Raw genomic sequence first — 23,078 nt, 5'->3', positions numbered from 1 at the left:
GAAAAAAAAAGAAAACAAAGAAAAACAAACAAAAAACCCCAAAACAACAAACCCAAAACCCTGCTTTTATAACAGATGGAGAAATAAAGTGAAGTTTTGGAATGCATCATCTGCCTGGAATCATTTGGGTGGTGGCTCCACCACCTCTGCACTCTCGTTTCAAGGTGATGACAAACACCCAGTTTGTTGGTTTTGGTTTGGGTTTTTTTGCTATGCTGTTCAGTTTCCTGATGCTGTGTGGTTATTTAGCAAAAGCCTCCTCAGATGTTTGCATCTGGAGAGAGGCAGGAGGCTGTGATACCTGGAGCAGGGAGAGCAGCCCTGGCCACCAAAACCTGGGCAAATGGGAGATCCAAAGCTGCTGCAGTAGGCAGCTGCTTTTCAATTAACACACTGTCTTCATTTTCTAGCACATAAATAACTTTTCATTCAAGGTTTGTTTGCTTCCCAGTAAAGGAAACTGCTGGAATTCTTTTCCCAAGAGCAGGGGGTGCCTCAGCCCACAGGGCTCAACCCTGGCACCTTCCAAGTCTGTGCTGCAGCTCCTCCTGCTCCAGCCCAGCCCAGCCCACAGGCTCCCTCCCCTCCTGCCCCAAGGCAGGTGCAGGTTTCTCTTTCTGTGGTTTTGGTTTTCTTGGGTTTGGTTTTTTGTTGTTTGTTTTTTTTCCTCTTTGTTCTTTCAGTAGTTTTGCTCTTTTGCTGCTCTCTGTTCCAGCCTGCAAAGCAGCATCAAGGCTTCTGCAGGAAGCAGCCAAATCTTGCTGCTCTTGCATCAGCTCCCCTGGGACCCTCCTGCTCACTGGGGCTGGGGGAGCTGCACCCCATGCTCAGGGCTTTCCTTGAATGTGCCCAGAGCAGAGGGGCTGCATCCTTACCTGGGCATCCCCCAGCAAGGGGCTCCTCACACCCACATCTCTCCTGAGCTCCTCTGGAGCAAACAAGGGCCTGCCAGAAACCTGTTAAGTCCCTCAAAGGTTGCAGCCAACTTTTGCAGCTCCAGAACCTTTGGTTGCTACTGCTGGGCAGCTGGGAGACCTGGGACCATCAGCCCTGAACCACTGAGGTGCCCACCTAAAATACAAAGAGCCATGGAAGTCAGCTTGGGATGCTCCACCAGCACAGAGCAGGGACACAAAGCCAAGAGGTGGAGGGGAAGGACAGGAATGGAAAATACAGGAGGGAAGGAACACGCAGGGATGGAGCCCAAGAAGAGGAGAGGACAGGTTCTGGGTGGGATTCCTTACCCCACTGGAAATACTCCAAGCTCATCTTTGATAGCAGGTTAAATTTAGATGTCCTGGTTTCGAAGGGAGGGGAAGGCTGGAGAGGGAACACCAGCCAACCCACAGCTGGTTTGGAGTGACACCCAGAAAAAACAGAAAGCTCCTGGTCACGGATTGAACAGGGACACTGGGAACCCTCCTGAGCAGGGGAAAGGACTTTGAGTGCTGAGGCCAGAACCCAGGGGATGCTGAGCCCAGTTCTAGTGCTTGAGGTGACACCAGTGCCAATCCTTCAGTGCTGTGCTGAGGCTGCAAATCAAACCTCACCTTTCTGCAGGTTTTGCTGTTTGACTTTGTGGTTTCCTGACCCCAGCTTTAAGTAGACTGAGGCAACAGTTCCTTAATGGGAAGAAAGACACCCTGGCCTCCACAGTCCCTGCACAGAACTTCTTGTGGGAACTTCCCCCTGCTGATGCAAACCAGGGCTCATTTCCTATTTCTTCTCTCTCCCATCTTGTTAAGCTGTCCATGTGCAGCAGCTGCAAGCACTCATTTTATTCCTTCATGTTTTCAGCTTTTGCAGAAAAATATTTTTAGCAACGTGCTGAAGGGCCTTGAATCAGCTATTTAAAAAAATAATACTAATACTGTGGCACATGTGGCACACACATAACTCTAACAGAGCTCCTCAAACAATCTGGGATCTCAGGGTTTATAGTAACCCTCTTGTAAACTGGTCCCCACAAACCTACCAGGGATGGAGCCCTGGCAACAAGCCCCCAGCCAGGAGAGCAGCACTGCAGAGTCAGGTCCCACCCTACCAGGATTCCTACCAGGATTTGGGGTTGTCCCATTAACCCCTCAAAAGAGTAACAGCTTAGCGTTTGAGGTGTGGAAGCTCCTACAGAGCAGAAGTGCAGAGAGGAGCATGGACATGGGGTTGACACCAACCTTCTGCTCCAGGAGAGGGACAGGGGTCACCTGTCCCCATCCAGCTCTGGAAGAGGATGCTGTGACATCCTCTGTGACCAGGTGGGACTGAGATCAGAGCATCAGCTGTGGCCACGAGCACCCCAGGGCAGTGCCACAGTCCCAGAGCTGTATTTGAGCAACGTGCTGGCTGACAACACACAACTTCATTTTTATCTCATGTTCAGGGAACAGCACGAGTTCAGGGAACAGGGACTGGCAGCACAAAGTGTGTCCCTGTGTGATAAAGACACTTACAGGAAGGTCCCAGCTCTGCATCAGGAGCCAGAGATGCGTTTTCAGAGAAGGAGCTTTGTGACCCACCGAAAGTTGCAGAGAAAAGGGGGTGGAGAAAGACACAGAAGGTGCTGAGCATAACCATGGGGCCCTCAGGAAACAGGAGAGGGGCACACACAGGTGTGCAGAGCCAGAAAATGTGCCACCCCCAAGTCCATCCCTTGGTGAGGAAAAGTTGGGTCTTTTCTTGACGGCTTCAAGATCCGGGGCCTCGCTGCTGCGAGGGGGAGAAAAGATTGAGTTTGTCTTGCTGCTGACCAAGGGCTGCTCACATCCCTTCCCCTGAGCTGTGTCTGCCTCTTCCCAGCCCCTGGGGCCCAACATGACATTTCTCTGGGAACAAAACTCCCTCAGCTCACACCAAAGCCTCACACAGATTCATCTCTCCCTGTAAGCAACGCTGAAAGCGACACGCAAGGGCAGGAGACGTGAAAACCAAGAAGGGATAAATCAAATGATAAAAGGATAAATCAAATGATAAATAAAACGTCACTTCATCCTCTGGGAGAGATGTCCCTGAGACTCACCACACACACACAGACACCACAGCAGCTCACGGGTGAGGCTGATGATGAACCTGTCCCCAGCAGGATGCTCGTGTCAGCCCCATGTCTGGTTCTTCCCATAGAGCGGCAGCTCTGGCTCCAGCACCTCTCAGGCAGGGAGGTGGCCATGAGGGATGAGGTAACACCAGGGACAAGTGTTGGGTCTGTGATGCCTCCTCAGTTGGACAGCAGAGTGATGCCACTGGCATTTGTCCCCTGGTCACCTCTCCACACACTACAGGAAGGCCAGGGATGGAGACAGAACGACCTTCCCTCCTTGGAGAGGGACCCATTAGAGCTGCAGAGCAGAGGCTGTGGGTGCTGTGAACTCCCTAATTTTGGACATAAAGTATTATGCAGTAAAAAGTTTTCAGCCAGGAGATTAAATATTTTTTTCTTTCATTCTGTGCCTCTTCACGATGAAGCTGCACTTTGCCCTTTTCCCAAAACAGGCACTTTTCTTCATTGCTCTTTAACCTTAAAGGTAGTAGAAATCCTCAGTCTGATTTCCCCAGAGTTTGAGATCCTCCCTCCCTGCTCACCAGGTCTCTAACACCATCATTAGTGCTCTGCCAGAGCACAGCATCACCAGCACTCTGCTTCCCACTGCCTCAAGGCCACAACATGGTCTCAAAGGAGGGAAAAAATCTTTCATTAGGAATAATTAAGAATCCACCTTTGATAAAAGCCTTGAAAAATTTCTTCTCAGACTGAATCGGCAAGGGGGAAAAAAAAAGGCACAGATAAAACAGATCATCTCCTGCAGAGTAGTCCTGAAACAGTTGTTATTCATTATCTGGGGACTCACCAGCATGGACAACACAACTTATGAAAGGGCTCCAAGCCCTGCTAGCCCTTGGCTTCTTTGCCAGGTCTGCCAAGAGAGGCTTTCTGTGTTGGTAGCTCTATTGTTCGGTGGCCAGCTGGCCACAAAGAAGTGGTCAGAGGCCACAAGATCACCAGCCACATAACAGAGATGACAGACTAGAAGAGCTTCTGGCAACCACCAACCCAGAGCCACAGGCACTTGAGTCATCTAATAAAAATTCAGGTTTTTCAAAGTCAACCCTTTTGTCAGTATTCCTGTAGGTTTGTGGTCACGATCAGCCTCTCTACAACTGCTCTGCTCTTCCAGCAGCTACTATGGAAACCAGGAGCAGCACCCATTTCTCAAGGGCAGATAGTTCAGGGGGTTGGGCTTTCAGCCATCATTCTGGAAGCACTGGAAGAAAATGTGTGTTCTGTCAGAATCTGGAATAATTCTTACAGCCCTTCACTTGCAGAGGGTAAAGGAGTTGAACAGGTACCAAGCAGCACAGCAGGGACTACCCCCAACTGCTCCCCTCGTTCCAAAAAAGAAACTTGAAATGGCTCAGCATGCCAACACCACATTCTTCCCGAGCCAATCTTCTCCATAGCAAGAGGTTTATTAGCTATCTGGGGGAGCACAGCTGATACAGCCCTGCTAGGAGGTGTCACATGCCACAGCAAGGGGAGATTAATGCAAAGAATTTAAGGTCAATGGTTTGGGCCAGCTGCTATTTATAAATAAGAAGGAAAGCAGAACAGCAGTATCACCTCTAGGCACTAAGAAGCATTGTACACACTGGGAGGGCAGAGGCTTCAACCCACCTTCAGCTTTTTCTCCAATTTCCAAACCAGCAAATTTTAGGAAATGTTCTCTTGTGTTCTAGGGCTGGGGTCCCAGGATTTGTGTCACCTGCTCTGTTCCATCAGAGGGGAGGGACGGTATCAACAAGCAGCCAACAGTGCTGCAACAGCAGCACATCAGGGTTCAGAAACCCAGGGTGTCTGTAAAAGCCTTACAGCCTTGCAAAGCCTCCCTGCAGCTAAAAATAAGCCTTGTAGACACTGAATTCCCTGCATTTCAGTGCTCTTCTTTTTTAAAAGGAACCTACCTCATCTCATCCCCAGGAGCAGGACACTTTCAGCAGCTGTAACAGGAGGTTACAGGTCAAACACTGACTTTTTAGGTTTACTTTGAAAAAAACATTTCTTCAGGAGTTGGTGATAAAGTTCAGAATTTGCTTTCAAACATCTGAGATGAAAACAAGGAATTATCAGCTACTTCCAACTCCAAAAAGCAACCACATGCCCACTTGCCAATCAAACCAGAAAATTACAATTGTCAGCACAGTGTGGTATTAGAAAAAAAGAGAAAAAAATACTACAAGGTTTCTGCTGAAAATAGGAAAAGCAGAAGTACCCCAGAATGTCCTAATAGGACCAACAAGTTAAACCAATCTGCATGTATTCAACTAACTCAACTAACAGCTAATTCAAGCTGTTATTTCAAATGTCTTTTTCACAAAGCAACAAAACCCCATTACATCATTTAGAGGTTTCCTGGAGTCAGATGCATCAAACAAAAAAAGTGATTGTGCAGAATGCTCTCAGGGCATCCTTCAAAATATTTGCTCACTATACTTAAGGATAAACACATAAGAATTTCCCAAACATAACTGACTAAAGCTAAAAGTGACAGGGAAAAAGTACAATCTCATCCATGTTAGAAATAAAAAAAATAGCTGAGAGTAGAATCCAAAGCCATAACCTGAAAAATCACTAAAGCCTCTGGACAGAGGTCACACTTCAAATGCAAGGGCCAGAAGTTCTCCTTATAACATGAGTTCCATTTTCTGAGTTCTGCAAAATTTACAGAAAGGTAAAAATAGGAGAGCTTTTATTTCCCACCTCTTTGCTGAACATTACTGCCATGGGAACGTGTTTTGCATGCTGCCAGTTTCTCCTCAGATAATTTCCTATTTCTCCACTAAGCCTCTGGCTCACACATGACTCAGTTTTAGCACTTTAGATAAGTATGTGCCCCATCCCAAACTTAAAATTAGCAGGGCAAACTCCAGCCCCATCTGAAGAGCCCAGGATAATCAAGTTATTCTCTTCAATGAAAACTGATTTATATGAGGAACCAACATGAGCCACACTCTTGCCTGAGCAAGGGGTGAACAACAGAAAGTTCAGTACAAGGCTGGTAACCACAGCACACATATATTCCTTCTAGATCCAGGGACATAAACCCATCCAACACAAATTATATCAAGCCAGATAAAATAGTTTAATATAGAGCGAGAACAAATGTTGCATAAAAATAAGTGAAATCTTTTTTCTTAAAAAAAAAAAGAGTCTGAAAATTTGTATGTAAAAGAAAAACTGTTTGGATATTGATCATGTAGGTGACTCATGAACACCAGAGCTAGGGCAGAGTTCTGCAGGAGAGGTCAGCATGTTCTTAGCTTCTCCATCCACTAAATCCAGAGGAAGATCTGTGGAGCAAGAAAAAAAAAAAAAACCAGCACAGCAATGAGTGCCAGAATCTCCCTCAGGCAGCATTCATTCAGCAGATCTCTCAAACAAACTTCCAGTCTTCCTAGTATCAGAAGCTCATTAAGAGAACACATTGGTATTTCCAGCATACTTCACCTGAGAGTGCATCAATAAATGCTAACTGGGTATAATTATGGTTATTCTAGAGCCTGCCATCTGGAGATACATGTGCTTTCTCTACTTGAGAGGGAAACAAAGCAAGAGAAACTTGCTAGAAATAATCCAGCAAGCCAGGGGCAGAGTGGGTGACAGAGTTAACCTCAGATCTTAGTCCTGTTCCCTAATTGTCAATCAGCATCTCAATTCAGCCAGGAAGTACCAATTGATTTCATTCCTTGTTTCAACTTGAGAAATGGAGTAGAGATTACATTCACACACACAGCTTGAGCCCACACAGCATGTGCATGGCAGGTCAGGAAGAGCATAATCCAACTAAAAATTCTCTTATATGAAAGATTAGCCTCACTGGAACACACACACTCAAAGCCTGGACTTGGAGCTCTATGCAGAGCCACTAAAAAGGAAATGAGAACTAGAATTTTACTGCTACTTTCCAAGCTTGCTCTTGTAAACCACTCAACTATTCTCCTCTGCTCCTATTTGTATTTCTAACAAAGAGGTAGACACAAAACAGTACTTACGTGTTAGTTGATCCAAAACCAAATGCTAAAAGAAAGGCAAGATTAAAAAAGAATTGTTAGAAGGTAAAATGAAGGCATAAGATTTGTTGTAAATGTCCCCTCCCACACACAGACTGAAAAATGTTTCTTCCCTGCCCTAGGCCAGGGGAAGAGTGATAGGCAAACAATGGAAGTCAACTCTCCACCTAGAAGAAAAGTGACTTGCCTCAGCTCCTGAGAGGGCTTTGCTTTCACTGCTAATCACATCCATTCATTAGTAGCAGCTCCATACAATGTGCCTGGTTTATCCATCTCTCAGAGGGAGTTTGTGCTTAATGCAAGGCAGTGGTGGCAGGCAGAGCACCACTGAACAGCTCCCCTCTCACAGGCCCTGTAAATCACTGCAGCTTCACTGAATTACACCATAAAGATTTGGCCACTTGGTGTTTTAGCTCGATTTTGCAATGCATAATCTTTTGACACTGAAGACTCCCACACAGGTAACCCATACACAGGGTACTGATATTGATTATTGCTCAGTGTTTTCCTTAGAGAAGGAAGAACAGCTCCACAAAAAGGTGTGAAAAGGAACCATCTGATGAAGTGTGCAGTAGTAGTGAATTATTGACTTGTCACAGCTGATCAGTGATGGAATTATGAAACAGTCTGGGAAAATGCTACACCCCACCCTGCAGCTCAATCCTCCATGACATGGTGCCTTCCCTACAGCAGGAGCAGCACCAGGCAGATTTTTAACAGGGAGCTGAAGAGTCCCACCCAAGCTCCAAGGAAAACTCAAGACATGGGGGCTGTTAGGTTCATTGTATTTTTGCTTTTCCTACCTCCTCCTCCTGTCCCAAAGGCTGAGAATCCACTGCTTTGTGTGCCAAACCCAGTGCCCTGTTGTGAAAGTGATCCAAACGTTGGGGTATTTTGATTTGCCAACGTGCCAAAAGATGCTGTATTGCTACTGGTACCACCAAACCTGCAGATTAAAGAGAAAATTTATGTTTGCAAGCAACTTCTCTACTAACTCTGAGTTTGTCCCCATACACACAACAAGGATACATCAAAAGAGTAAGACCACCCCAAATAAATAATTATGAACATTCATTCTGGAAAGAGATTTCCTGGTTTGGAAAAGACTGTTGTACATACACATTCTGTTCAGCCTACAAGCTTCAGCTACAGTCAGAAAGGGAAAGCAGAGCCCAGAAACAGCACCCAGACTCCCAACCTTCAAATGATCATCACTTGCTCACTGTCCACCCAAACTGTCTGCAGATTTCTCATCTCCTTTCTCTCCCCAGCCCATTCTGAGCCATGCTTGGTTCCAGAGCTTTCTTGAGGATCTGCACCTACCTGACATTTCTTCCCACCATCTTTGAGTTATTTCCCTAATTGCTTTTGGGAACTGAAATAAGAAACACTTTAACATATGGAAATTGGGCTCTTTTCTCCACCTACTCTGTCCAACCAGGCACTGCAGAGCTCTCAGTGTGACACACTAATGAGACCATGACATCCATCATGGTTCCATGCCCTCCCACCCCCACTACACCTCTCCCAGTTCTGAACACAAGAGGTGCACTCAAAAGATGAGTGTTTCTCTAACTTAAAGTGAGCTAAATGCAGACACAAAATGTTCAAACAACAAATTTGGCAAGTGCATAATGTTACTGGTACCAACCCAGTGTCAGCCCTTCCCCAAGCTGGCCAAGTGGCAGCTTTGCAAGGCTATGCCTCACACTAACTCCTGTCATTTGACTTAAAATATGACCTGACAGCACATTAACCCACCTCTCCATCCATCCAGATGAGTTAAAAAAAAAAAAAAAAGAAAAAAAACCCCACCAAAACAAACTACCACATCAAAACAATTTTCTCCAGATAAAAGACAACCCTTGTAGCAGTGTGACAAGGAATTCACTTGGCAAAGGATGTCAAGCTCCCCCCCCCCAGCACTTTCAACCATACCCACTACTTCCAGATACAGTATGAGATACAACAGGCACTTGAGTGACTTTGCAGCTTTGGCCCTGCCATCCATCCCCCTGTCCTGGTTTGGCTCTTGACCATGTACCTTGCAATTCAACTTCAGCTCAGAACCACAAAGGTGGTTTCCTCAGCAAGGGCAGAGCAGGTTTTTGGAGTTCTTTTCTAACAGAAGCAAGATGGGGGGATGCATTTGAGAAGAGGTTCTCACAGTGCTCCATCTCCTCAGGACTGTGCCACTGAACACACAAATTGTGTCTACCCAGGGAAAGGAAGTGGAGGTGCAAATGGTGACAAAGGAACTTGTGGTTCTAACTGCTGCTTTTCAGTTAAAATAGAGGAACACATCTGCTGAAAACTGCTAAGCATAGCAGAAGTAGAGAAACAGCTCAAGCTAGGCACAGATATTTTTTTAATAAACATCTAAAAGACATGAGATAGAGTCATTGCCTGGTAACAAGTTAATCAACCCTATCTTGCCCTGATTTTCAGGTCTTTTGTGAAGCTCCTATACAAAACAGAATTGAGAGGCACTTGAGGTTAGTTTATGAAAGCAAAACATTATTTGTTCACAAATAGTCTGAACTGCAGACTTCGAAGAGGTCTAGTGGTTTCTATTTTTGATACTTAAGTCATTTAGTGAGTGATGCAGATTCTTCAGACTGAGGCAGCGATGAATCAGGTGCATTTAAGCTGTTGTCAGGAATTGGAGCTAACAGCACACAACTCCCCTGGATTGAGCATTTCCAAAGTTTTACTTCAAGAAGCCCTGTACTAGATGCTCCATTATATATTAATTTTAGAATTAAAATATTGCTCAAAATCAAATTCCTCAGGCAAATCTGAAAAATTCCAGAGTCTGCACCTTTCTAATAAAGAAGAAATTCTCAAAACTTCCCACAAGTTAAGCCACTGAATTATCTTTCTTGAGTCTGCAGACTGCTTATGCAAGACCTCTGTTAGAATCACTGTGCTTTTTGTTCTGAATCCATTTTTATCTTTAAGCTTCCAACACTGTCACTGAGCACATCCAGTTTCAGCACAAAATCCTGCAGCACAATGGCTGAAAGCTGGAACTAAACAAAATACCAGTGAGGTTGATGCTAAGTCATCCCTACAAGCAAATCTTTCTTTGCTGGAATTTAACCAAGCTGCCTCTGTTTTTAACCTTCCAAAGGGGCTCCTCAGCCTGCTGCACCAGAGTTCAGAATGGAGCAGAAGAATCCAGGTAAAACCTCTCCCAGCTCAGGGGTGCCCTGGTATCCAGCTGTCTAACCTCATGAGGAATTAACAAGTTAACTTCTGGATGTTCTAGTGTACCTTACAGAAATGCAATTCCTCCTGAAGCCAAAGACAAACACTTGCAAAATATACAAACACCAAAATTGGGAAGACCTCCAGTTTCCTCTTTTCACTGGAAGTTTTTATTAACTGGGTCAGTGTAGTCTGAACATAACAAAGGAGAGTTGCTTGCTGGTAGTGCAGTGTTGAAGAATTGCACTGGTTGCCCATTGCAGGAGCTGCACTGTGAGGTTTGAAATTCTGTTATTTGCTGAACAAAAACAAAGACTAAAGTGCTGTCTACTCTGGTGCCAAGAACAGACTTAAGTGGTGAAGAAACAGGTAAAAACAATCAGTGTGGGATAAACACAGATGGCACTGGGAGCACAGGCTGTTACAAGTGCTTCCTCCCACCTGCCAGAGGTGAGAAACCAGACTGAATTCTCATTAGAATCTCGAGCCCAAATCTTGCAAGTGGATAAGGTGGCTAGATAAAGTCACAAAAAAATGATATGTATTATTTTCTTTGCCAGGCCTAGACTTGAACTCATTCCCTTAGACACTTGGAAGATGACTCACATCCCCTCCCCCCATATCTAAAGATTCAGTGGAGCAGTTTCAGCTTTAAAATCAGATCTTGCACCTTATTTCCGTTGGGGTTAAAGTCTTTGCTTTATGCCTTTAAAAACCAACCAAACTAAGGACATTTGAGCTTGGAAATTAGCCCTGTAATAATATTCTTTACATTAAGCAGAGGTAACTTGTGTCATGCAAGAAATAAATATTGCTTTTCCTGGAGAACTTACCCAAAGCCTCCAGCGCTGGCTGCTGCCGTACCCTCGCCGAACACTTTGCCTCCAGTTGAGCCCAGAGGGCTTGAAAAGGTTGGGGCTGAACCGAATGCTGGCACCCCTCCAAACCCAGGGGATCCCCCAAAAGTAGGAGGGCTGCCAAACACTGGAGCAGCACCGAAGCCACCTGAGCAAAACAGAGGCAAAAAGAAAAAAAAAAAAAAAAGGACAAGAACATCACGTAACGAATAAGGCAAAAAAAACCCCAAACCCCACAACTACCCAACCCAAAATCTAGATTTCCATGTAGACCATATCCAGAACAGGGCAGATAATCTTCTCACATGGACACAGCATTATTTAGAAAACTGCCACAAAGCTGCCAAACTGCAGGGTGTTTTATTGCAAAAGACAGGGATAAGAAAAGTGCCTGAACGCATGCAAAAAGCTGCAACCAAACTGAGAGACTATCCAGCAGAAAACCCCATTATGGGTCTCTTGGACATCTGAGCACAAGATCAACCCAATCCCCAAAGCCATACTGCAAGGTGATGTCATCCATTCTTGCACACTCTGAAGGAATTCCTCCTTATTTTATGTAAAAACCCCATAGCAAGCATGCACAATAACCAAGTTATAGTGAAACTACATACGTGATAGTGATGCTTTTATTACTATTAAAAAACACACCCACCCACCCATCATAAAACTAGCATGTACCCTGGCTTCTAATCAAAAGCTCTGGAAGGACACACACGTGTCCAGAGGACAGAACTCAACACAATCAAGTGTTGCTACAGCAAGAATTCCCCAGTAAATGGGCACATCTCTCCCTTCTCTTAAGGACAGAGAGCAGATATCAAGCTTGGTTTTGAGGTGCTCCAGTGATGCAAAAAAGATTCAGGGGATAGGGTACTATGTAATCCTGGTTTAAGGGGTGGAAACTAAGATGTGGTGATTAAATGCCAGGCCAGTGGGACTGCACAATTCCTGCAGGGAATCAAGAACTGAACTCTGCTCTTGGCAATTTCTGTTTGGGGTCCAGCTCCGAGATGGACTTCTACCCAGATTCTTTTATTCTGTGTTCATCTGCTGATATTATTGGCCTGTTTCTACTTGACACCATGGAAGGTGAAGGACACCTGCTCTTTTGTTTGAATAGGGCTGAGGACTGGGATACCACCACACATTATAATACCCGGGGTGAAATTCCAGCCCATGCCAAAGAAATAGATACTGTTTGGCTGTAAACACAAAAGGGCTGGAAAAAAACAAAAAGCTAGGCCTGAATTATTTAAACATAGATCAGATATCCTGTTACCTCTGTCTCTAGGAAGTTGGAGTATTTATCCCAGGGGTTGATAGCACACAACCTCTTTTGCAATGCACAGTAAAAAATAGTTGGGAAAATTAAACATAGAAGCAGTGGAACTAGGAAGAAGGGGGATTCAAATAAACTCTTCCAGTGAAGCTGGGAAAGGAAGATGCATCCTTCATCTCAATATGTAGCAAATATAACCAGAGGAGGGAAGGCTCTGAGTGCCTTATGCAGAAACCTCTTGAAAAATTCTATCTCAAGAAGGATTTTGAAACCCAAATAAACAAAAACTAAAACAGAGTCACTGGGTGAATGAAAGAAGGGCTTCCTTCAGCAATGCCCTTCTCCTCTAGTAAAAGCAAGAGAGGGGAGGCATGCCTGAGATAAGAAACTTGGTCCACTAACAAGCAGAAAGCAATACTTGAGAGACACCTTCCAAATGGCTGCTGGATCTGATAACACCATCATTATGCTCTCAGCCACTTAACTGACTGACAGCAGAGCTACTGTCAAAGCAGAGAGAGCCTCCTCTCAAAGCTCTCCTTCTCTGAAGGGAGTATGAGCACCACTGGCTCAAGACAACTTCAAGAACAGCCAAGCTTCCCCCACTTCCCCCAGGGATGAAGCTTCAGTAGACACACTTGGAGCAGAAGATTGGCTTTATCAGTGTTCCCTTTAAGAGCTGTTTGAGGACAGAGGAGAAAAGCTTTGCTCTGCCTGACCCTTTGGACCTCCATTTTTGGAGGTCCATTAACAAAATGAACATTTTGCCATTCAGTTCTAATGAACAGATCACAGTCACTGCTACTTGTGTGGATCTTTCTTTGGGAAGATGACAGTAAAAAGAAAAGAGGTTTTGTGAAATTTCCAATATTTAATTAACTCAACTGAGAGAGAACAACAGCTTGACCACAGAAGAAAGTGAAAAACATCTCTGATGAATTTTCTGAGTAAGCTTTCCCATTGCAGACACATGTGCATTCACTCATTAAAAAATGAGGACAAAAAGGGTTCCAAAACCCAGAGTGAAATTTGGAAGATAACATTCCAAGGAAGCATCTAAAATAGGAAAAAATTCACTCAGTTCCATATTCTGCACTCTTCATTGTACAGTACATATGAGACCAGAACTAATTTACACAGCTCTCTGCTCTTAAACTGCAATGGGAATTTCTGGAATGAAGACTTGAAAATGCAGTTTACTGACAGCTTTTCTGCACAAGAGACTGTAAATAAATCTCTGCCTTGAATTCACCAGCTCCAGTCCATTCACTAAGCCCCTAGCTGTCTTCTATTTACTGCTCAAAGCCAGTTTCTGTACACATATTATAGACTCCTAAATGGTAGAATGCTCTACAAAATATCCCTCAGGTAAGTGTGGGGGTGAACAAAGTACCTGCTTTGGTGGGACTGGAGAACCCAAAGCCTTGAGATGCCACACTCCCACCACCAGAGCTGAAAGTGCCTGTGGGCTTCTGCTCTCCAAAGGATGAGCTCCCAAATCCAAAGGTCTTTGCTCCACTGTTTCCAAATAAGCTAGAAGAATCTGAGGAGAAAAAAACACTCATGAAGCTCATAACAAACAGTTTTCTGTTACACTTCATTTACTGGATCAGGAGAAAGAAAACTCCTTTTGCTTCCCTAAACCCAAGCACAAAATGCACACATTGAAACCTGCACTGAGTTTCCCCCTGTTCCTACAAGGCTTTGTAGTTCCACCAAGATCCATTCTGGATCTGATGGACCACTAACAGCTTTTTATTGCTGCAATCTAGCAAATGACAGTGCTGGGTGATTTGTTTAGTTGCATCCTGCCCTGCAGTTACTAACAGACAATGCCTCAAGTGAGGAATCACAGCAGCTAGACTCAGTCCTGACAACACAAACATCAGTCCACCATAAATTCAAGATTCTCAGCTCTTCTGGCAAACTCCAGTATTTCTTAACATGACTGACAGGACCTAAAAGTAGGAGCCAAACTTTTCCAGCCTTACTGAGAAATGACTCAGGTTTTTCATCTTTCACAAAGCAACACAGATTTTTAGCATTTAGCAGCAGGATACAGAATAACCAAAGCCTTTCTCTAGTGAACCATCTGTTCTATTTCATCCCAGAACCCAGCACAACAGTAAAAGAAGACTAAATCAGCAAGGTTAGACAACTAACCCCAAACATTAATCCAAATGGATCATTAAAGATGTGACAGAAAAAATGGATTTGCTTTCTCTCAAGACCTGAAGTGCTACTTCCAGCCACTTGCAGTTCATTCTACAGCTTTCCTTTGTCCCCCTATTTTAGGTCTCTGCCACTGCTTGCTTTACTTCTTGCTTTCTACCTGCTGGACTCCACCCCTTCTGCCCTTGCTTTCTGCCAACCCAACCATCACAAGTGATGGAATTATGAAGCTGGGCAATCATTTAGTGAAAGCCACTGTTAAGCAATAATTCTGAAGAGCTTTTGTGATTTCAGTGTATATAACAAGTGCAGCTCTGCAGTGCCTGCACACAACAGGCATGAGGGAGTCTGATGGTATTTCAAACTACAGGTAGCAACAGCATCTCAGTTCAAGCTTTAGAGAATTACCAAGACCTGTTAGCCCAGAAAACTCAAAAATAGTTTTTAACTTGACTATAGCATAAAAATAAAAAAAACTCTTGACACTAATAAGAGGAACTTCATGATTCTGCTTCCTTACAAACAGACTACATCCCTAAACCAACCACTATGCACATTTATCCCTTTATTACATCCATGTGAATGAACAAATTCACATCTCCAAGATGTGAAAAATGACTGAGCTTTGACTGTAGCAAATTTAGTATTGGCTTATAGCAAATGTTGATAAAATATCTTGCAGGGTCTCCATAAAAAGCAGTATGTTTTGGACAAAGCTGAGGAAACTGCTATCCATCATGCACTTCTTTGTTCCTCATGAGGATGAGATTCTTAACTATTTTTTAGAGTTTTAGGGCAGATGAGAAATAATTAAACCTTTCTAACTTTCAGCCAAGTAGAAATTCAGTGAAAATAATTTAGAGCATTCAATTTTAAAGAATTCCCTATAGAATACAGACATCCTTCACACTTCTTGCATTTGCTTGTTTGGTTCAATGGTTTCCCTGCTTGTTTCCCTTTAACCTAAAAGAAAAATTCTGGATTATACATCATGCACACTCACTGTCTCCATTACCCACGAGAAGCCTTTCATGTTAACATAGAATTTACCCAAAGAGGACTAACAGCAGAAAAGCAGATGGGATCAGAAAAGCAGATGGAAATCACAGCACATTTTGTATTCTTGTTTTGTTCACTTACTCTGGGAAGCTGCAGATCCAAATCCTCCACTGGAGGAACTGAAGGGATTCTTATTGGCTGCATCCTGACTTGGCTTTCCTCCCAAACCACTGAAGAAGCCTCCACTTCTCCCACCACTTCCAGCTCCAAACAAGCCTCCACTGGAAGAAGATGGCTGCTAGAACACAAGAAAGGCAAAAGGGGGATTTAAGTGAAGGAAAAAAAACCACATGCTCCCCTACTACATGTCCTACACCTCTGGATGTACCAGGGGGCTGATGAACCTACAAGCAATTAATTACCTTCCAACACATAACACAATGAAATCTTATCCAAGTCTGTCTCAAACCTCTGTGGAGCACAATAATGAAACTTGCCCTACACTGTCCACTTTCCACTTAGGATGGAATAAAAGCAGGTGCTTTACCCCATCTCTATCTTATCCTGAATCTGATAAAATGTTTGTCTCTCCTCATCCTTTGGAAAACACTCAGCAGATGCTGGTTGGGTGCCTCCTACAAAAGCAACCACCTTTGGTACAGACTGGGGCACTTTTTACTGAGCATGTCAAATTCTCTCATTTTTATTTTTTTTCCCCATACATCAGAACTAGATAAGGAACCCTGAACAGGTCCACTGTGCCTAGCAGTCCCTTGTTTCTATAAAACAAATAAATACTTGCCTGGCCAAAGACTGTGCCTCCAGTATTAGCTGCTTGCCCAAACACAGAACCTGTGTTACTAGAACCAAAACCTGCCAAAAAAAGAAAGTAAAATAAAGCAGTGGAACTACTGCTAAGGTATAAGACAATTCAGGGTGATGACAACAGTCCAGAAACAGGGAAAGGACAGGTCTCCCATACCAAAACAGATCCAGATGATGTTACCAATGTACATAGGTTGGACAAATTCACAAATTGGAACACATCATTTGTGTTGGCACTTGAAAGATTATTTGAAAGTCTATCTCCTATTCTTTTTGGCCAACTTAAAAATAAACAAAATATAAAAGGCTTTTTTCACTTGTGGGATTGTTGCTAACAATATAAGAATTGGATTTCTGTTAAGATTGCTATAATAATGCTGCAAGCCATGAAGAGGCACTGTAGCATTGATTTCCCTGGTGGAAGGAGAATCTGAGCTTTGTTACCTAAAAATTCCCTGTTACAGATAATGAAATGTTTTCTGATTTAAAAAAAGAACTCCCCATTCAATTTCCCAGTTCACTTAAAAAGTGCATTTTATAATATAACTTGCATTTCTATAATTAGCAACACCTTTCTCAGAGTTCACTTTCTCCAATTTAACTGCTCTCTGTTAACTGTAGTTAAAATGAGCAAGCAGTTTGCCTACAGAGCCATAATTTTTAATTACACAAGCCTAATTAGTTTTTCTTCCTTAGAAATACATGTTCTCTATTATTACTATGTACTTCTCACTTTTCTCTGGGAGCTTTCTGTCAAGATTATACAAAGCTTGGGGAAAAAGCCCATTGCTACCCCTTGTAGTTTCCTTTTGTTCTCCCCAGTGCTAAGGAAGAAGGTTTGGTCTGTGCAAGTGTTCAACTGAGCTCTGGAGACAGGTAGCTGATGGGCATGTTATTGCTATATTTAATTCTGAATTATCTCCAAATGCAAAAGTGGATTTAACAGGATAGTTCCTTGCCAACCCATCACTTTGAGGGCTTGATTTTATTTTTTTTTTTTTGCCAGCCTAGGTCACAATACAGCACTACACCTGACTATAAATCCTCTACAGGTAGTGCTGCATCTGTACCCATTGCCTTGATGCCCTCAGAGCTGCTTTGCCACTTCAGGGTAACAATTTACACCACCATCCAAGTTTAAGACCTTTTCACACCATGCTGAATCCAACCTACTTCTTGTGCAACAGGCAGGACAATATGTGATTAAAAATTAAGTCAAGGTAGACTTGTAAGTATAAAATGAATGCAAGTTTGGATTGAAAGCCTCCTGATGAGCAGCAAAGCAGAGCAAAAGCTGCTTTGGTCTCCAATGTTAGCCTCCCCCACACAAACACTGCAGCTCCTGTTCTTACTAATTGGAAAAAAAACCTCAACAAACCAAAAACCATGAAGTGGCAAATGAGGGGGAGGAAAAAAAGGCATTAAAACCCACCCTGCTTTCCCCAGTGATGTGCTGCTGCTCTCTGTACTCCAGCCTGACAGCACCACTGGATATCCCACCTCCCTGCAGTTTGCTCTCACCTGAAGCTTGGCAGAAGCTGAATCCAGCAGAGGATGCTGTGGTAGTGACAGTGGCAGAGCTCCCGAAGACTGATCCCCCCTGCCCAAAACCTGTGTTCTGCCCAAACACTGGAGGGCTGCTTTGTCCAAACAAGCCACCCCCAGTGCTGGCAGCTGGCTGGCCAAAGGAGAAGGAGCTGGCACTGTTGGTGTTAGCTGGTGTTCCAAAAACATTGCCACTGCTGGAGGTGGCTGTGGAAGCTGCTGGCTGGCCAAAGGCTGGCATTGTCCCAAAGGCAGACTGGCTAAAGGTAAAACCACCTGAAGAACTGCTTGCTGGTTGCCCAAAGCTTGGTGCTTGTCCAAAGGCTGGCTGACCAAAACCCCCAGTAGTGGTGGTGCCAAAAGCAGAAGCACCAAAAGCTGAGCTGGCTGCCTGGGTGGTAGCAGTGGCAGTGGACAAGGTACTGGTGGGAAGTTGCCCAAATGGAGAAGACGCTGTGGTACCCGCTGGCATTTGCCCAAAAACTGGTGGGGTGGAAGGAGTGGCAGTTGTGTCACCAGCAGGCTGGCTAAATGCTGAGCCAGAAGTGCTGGAACTTGGAGGCTGAGAGAACACTGGGGTGCCTGCAGAAGTGGGGGCAAACACAGAGGGAGCAACAGCTGGGCTCTGAACACAGGTAGGAACATCAGAGGTAGCAGCCAGCACACTCGGGGCTTCGGCAGGAGAGGCAACATTTGTTGTAGAGGTTGTCACCAAGACATTCTGATCTGGTGGGGCAGGTGCAGAGACAGCAGGAGGTCCTGGTGCCTTCAAATCACTCGTGGAAGCAGGACTAGCAATGGCATCAGGGGGAGGTGCTGCAGATGTGGTGGCTGAAGAGACAGTGTCCCCAGCTGTGACTTGGGGTAAAGCAGGCTCTTTCACAGACTCTGAAAGCTGTACCTGTGGCTGTGGAGGCTGTGGCATTTGAGATGAAGACCCAGCAGCTACAGCTTCGTTTTCAGATGTTTTTTCTGACACAGATGGTAACTTGACATCTCCTGAACCCTTACTAGAAGTTGCAGCAGGGACAGCAGTTTGTGACGAACTTAAATTTCCAAACGAGAGGGAGGATGAAGCAGAGAGAGTAGAAGGGGTAGAGGTGGATGTGCTCACACTGGTTGCTTGCTGAATAACAAATGAAAAGGTGGGTTTGATGCCACTGGAGCCTCCCAGGTTAAACACCCCAGAAGAGCCTGTGCTGGTTATCTGGACGTTGCCAAAGAGGCTGCCTGTGGCAGCAGTGCTGATGGATGGGGATGCTGTGCCAGCTGATGGCACTGATGGTGAAGCAGCTTCTCCAGCTTTTCCTAATGACAGAGGAGTACCAAAAGTAAAGCCAGAAGGTATTGTAGACCCTTTAGTTGACTGTGCTCCTGCAACACTGGTAGATGGTGCTTTAGCTGTGGTCTTGGCATTATCATCTACTTGACCAACCCGAAGTCCTGAGAAGCTCCCAAGAGTTTCACCAGCTAGATTGCTCTGAAACAAGTGATCTCCTGGTTTAGGTGGAGGGATATCCAACTTGCCAGAGGCTGTGGAGGGAGCAGATGTTGTTGTTGCAGCAGGTTTGTTTGGTTGGGTGCTATCTGCCAAGGAACTGTTTCCCAAGGTTCCTGAAGCACCTGTTGGCTTGAGGGACCCGAAAGCAAAGGAGCCCTCGGGGACTGCTCCAAATTTGGGACCCCCAGCAAGTGAGAATGAATCAGTCTGGGTGGACTCTTTAGCAGGGGCTGTCAGCAAGAGAAAAAGGAGTTACAAATTGAGTTAGAGTATGCAAAGGTCATTTCTCATCTTTACAATAAAAGCATGTTTTAGGGCATCACAGATTCTTAAACAGTGCTTTGCTTGTAAGGCCTCTGACTAGCAGGTAACTGCCACTCCATGGGCTTCCAGGAGACAGAGACAACTGAAGCCTTTTTGACCAACACTTTTACTATCATGTCATATTCTCCACTTAACCATCCTTCCCTTTGAGGACAATTTCAGCCTTTGGCTATCTCTTTTTCAGCAGTCTGATAGAAACATAAAAGACCTGGTTTACTACAGGCATTTGCTTTTAACAGCATTTTCACTCCTCCTTACTCCAGCTAAAAAATTCCTGGCATTCATTCCAGAACTCTGTTTAAACCAGTGACTCAATCAAATCTTTCTTTACAAATTCAACTATTTATAGGCCACCGACCAGTTTCTATGCAGCCTGTTTTCACCTTAGAAAGACCAGAGAAAAGCTCTCAAATGTGACTGCCAGAGCAGTTCCACTTGTAAGATGTGCTGCTGTCCAACAGTGTGAAACTGCTGAAGTTATAATGGAGACTGGAATGGTTTTACTTGATGTACTGTCATTTAATTTCTGAGCAAACACTAATTTATGACTTGAAAACACTGGATTGGTGTTTGGACTATGAGCTGATTTGGACGAGGTGCAGGAAATCTGCATGGAGATCAAATAACAAAGAGCAAAAGCTTCTCAACAGAACTGGTATTATCCTTGTGTTTTACCCTGTAAGTATATTTAAGTATATCAGTAACTGACACTAAATAATGTAGCATTTGTTTCCTCCCAAGTCACTAAAATTCTTCTGTTCTTCCATCCCCAGCTAACAAAGCTGCTCTTCCCATTTCATGGTGCAACATGAAGTAACTGCCCTCACACAACACAATGGTTTCAAAGTCTGTCTCCTGCAACTCTCACTCCTTTAATCAGTGTTATTTACCTAAACTTTTACATTGACTGAATTGTCAAGTTTCAAGCCAAGTTAATTCTCTCTGGTTAACATGAACAGAGCATTGGTAGCATTGCTGTGGCTGTGATGATCTAAGGATATAGGCAAGTTTATATCAATACCTTTTATCAGAACAACACAAAGTGTGCTTTGGGCCACACATTCTCTTGCAAGACTGAAATTAGTGGCATAAAATGTCAAGAATATTATAAAGCAGGATTTCTCAATCCCCTTTTTCCTAACAGTGAAATGGAAAGCCTGACTATATATTGTCAACTCCATTTTAGAAGGAACAAAGCCATCCCAAACATTCCCCTCCCACTCCTAATTGCTCATTCCACTTAATGACAGTTTTCTGTGTCAGACCACCTCAGCAACCTTGAATCTACAGATTAAACACAGCAGAGGCAATGACTACAGATGTTACCCTTTTCATAAACAAGCATCTCCTAGATGTTCTTGGCAGCAAAATATTTTGCATGCTCTTAACTGAAAGGCAAATGACCTTGATGTCTGTGCATTACAGGGCATAATCCAGCATACACATATAATGTTAGTGCAGCTGCTGCAATTTTAGTAATAAAGAATAATAATAAGAAACACACCAATTAGGAAGAGGAAGGGTTCTCTTGGCAGAGAAGAGATGTTTGCACACTCTTCCACCAAACTAACCTTGTGAGGAAGCGAGGCTGGGCAGTGATGGTGAGGAAGCAGCTGATGTGACTACACCAAAATTAAATCCAGATCTAGGAGAAAGGAGGAGAAAAGGAAAGAATGACACTTAGCTCAAAGTGTTGAGACTTCCAACTCCGTGACTAACACGTTGTGCAAGTCTGGACTGGAAGTTTGAGTCTCAAAGTCAAACACACAGGTACACAAAAACAACTTATCAGGCTGAGTGAAGCAAGAATGCAGATCAAGATCCATTTTTTTTCCTCTCTGACAAAGACTCTAGAGGGCTAAAGAGAGTCCAAGTTTGGAGCTCTTTTGGCCATCTCTCTCATTCTTTCCTTTCTGCTGTATATTTATTTCCCATTTAACTCAGCAGCTGAACACCATGCACCAACTCCTGAAATACCAGGACACACTGTGTATGATTTGTTCAATAGCCCACTATAGACAAACCTGACAATAAAGCCAGTCATTATTTACTCTTGAATTTCTAGATTAGTCCCAGACTGAAAAACCTCAAAGCAACACAATGTTGTGTCAAATTCTCAGACCTTCAGCTCTCACTCAGGTAGGCTTCCACAAACAGGAAGGTCTTCCAAAAACTCTGGTACCACCTCTGCCCAACCCTGCCCTAGGGTACAACCATTTCCAGTTGCAGTTTTACAGTGCTATGCAGCCTGTAGGTAATGCTGTAACAGTCAATACATCATTTTTACCATCAACTACAAAGAAATGTCAATGTTCATACAGACCCCACAGAAGAGAAGGAGAATGCTTTGTTTAGCTGTGCAGTTGTTGCTGGTACTGGTGTCACTGTGGAAGAGGTCACAGCTGTAACTGCTTTTACTGTCCCTTGTCCTGTAAGTTACAAAAAGCAACATTACAAATAAGAAAAAAGCAGTCATCCAACTATCAAAAAAGAAAGGATTAGTTTGCAATTTTATTAGATAGAAATAAAGCTTTTTTGTCACTTGCACCAAGTTTGACATTTGTGCAGAAACATTCCTGCTACTGCTACAATAATCTCAAAGATTTAAGACAATAACACATCTGATTAGACCAAGGCAGGTGTCACCATCTTAACAACATAAATTAAACAAACAAATAAACAAAAACACCAAATCAATAAATCCTGACATATCAAAACTTGTTTGAAAAAAAAAATTCTATCAAATTCAGGACCTGACATTTTCAATAAACCAAAATTTAATAAGGATTTGCAAAGTCACATATGATTCCTAGCTATTTTTACTGACTCTTACCCCTGGCTAAGAGGCAACCTACATTCACAGATTAAAGGCAGAAAAGCAACAGAGATAGATTTCAGACATTTATGCAAGAGGCTTATAAAACCATGTCCAATGCAAGCATTATTATCTAATACACATTAGAAATCAATTCCTCCCTTCCGAGTTTCCTCTTCCCCTGTTTGCCCTGTATGATGCAAACTGAGTATTCCTTTCCTTAAGAAGCTCCTAAGCTATGTGCAACAAACCACAGTACCTGAACTGGCTTTGAAATTGGTCATACAGCCCAGAGCTCAACAGCTCCAGTACCTGAATCAGCACATTTCAAGACAGTTCAGGTCTCCCTGTGGTGCTGCAGCCTATTGCACAGAAATACATCAGACACCACTGCCTGGAAAAACTAATTCTGTTACTTCAGGATCTAATCACTTCCCTGGACAAATGCAACAACTTTCCACATTTAAAAACAACAAAGATGCCTGTTCT

General features: G+C 43.8%; 1 protein-coding gene across 4 annotated transcripts in view; it reads right to left on the bottom strand.

The window, feature by feature from the left end:
• Nucleotides 1-6,112: 6,112 nt before the first annotated feature.
• NUP214 (nucleoporin 214) overlaps nucleotides 6,113-23,078 on the bottom strand; it is a 40,825-nt gene continuing 23,859 nt past the window's right edge. For 2 of the 4 annotated variants that reach the window (XM_030461305.1, XM_030461304.1), the window contains exons 27-36: nucleotides 22,098-22,203; nucleotides 21,346-21,419; nucleotides 17,926-19,680; nucleotides 16,382-16,452; nucleotides 15,721-15,877; nucleotides 13,802-13,951; nucleotides 11,103-11,274; nucleotides 7,863-8,005; nucleotides 7,042-7,066; nucleotides 6,113-6,339 (exon numbers count right to left, since the gene is read on the bottom strand). In XM_030461305.1, the coding sequence (XP_030317165.1) occupies nucleotides 6,306-6,339; nucleotides 7,042-7,066; nucleotides 7,863-8,005; nucleotides 11,103-11,274; nucleotides 13,802-13,951; nucleotides 15,721-15,877; nucleotides 16,382-16,452; nucleotides 17,926-19,680; nucleotides 21,346-21,419; nucleotides 22,098-22,203 (2,687 nt within the window). In that variant the 3' untranslated portion in view covers nucleotides 6,113-6,305. Of the gene's footprint in view, nucleotides 6,340-7,041; nucleotides 7,069-7,861; nucleotides 8,006-11,102; nucleotides 11,275-13,801; nucleotides 13,952-15,720; nucleotides 15,878-16,381; nucleotides 16,453-17,925; nucleotides 19,681-21,345; nucleotides 21,420-22,097; nucleotides 22,204-23,078 lie in introns of all 4 variants that reach the window. The other 2 variants (XM_030461308.1, XM_030461307.1) reach the window with 1 other exon arrangement.

The sequence above is a fragment of the Calypte anna genome, chromosome 17 (genome assembly GCF_003957555.1).
Source record: "Calypte anna isolate BGI_N300 chromosome 17, bCalAnn1_v1.p, whole genome shotgun sequence".
NCBI classification, from domain to species: domain Eukaryota; kingdom Metazoa; phylum Chordata; class Aves; order Apodiformes; family Trochilidae; genus Calypte; species Calypte anna.
This window is presented reverse-complemented; position numbering and strand designations above follow the sequence as displayed.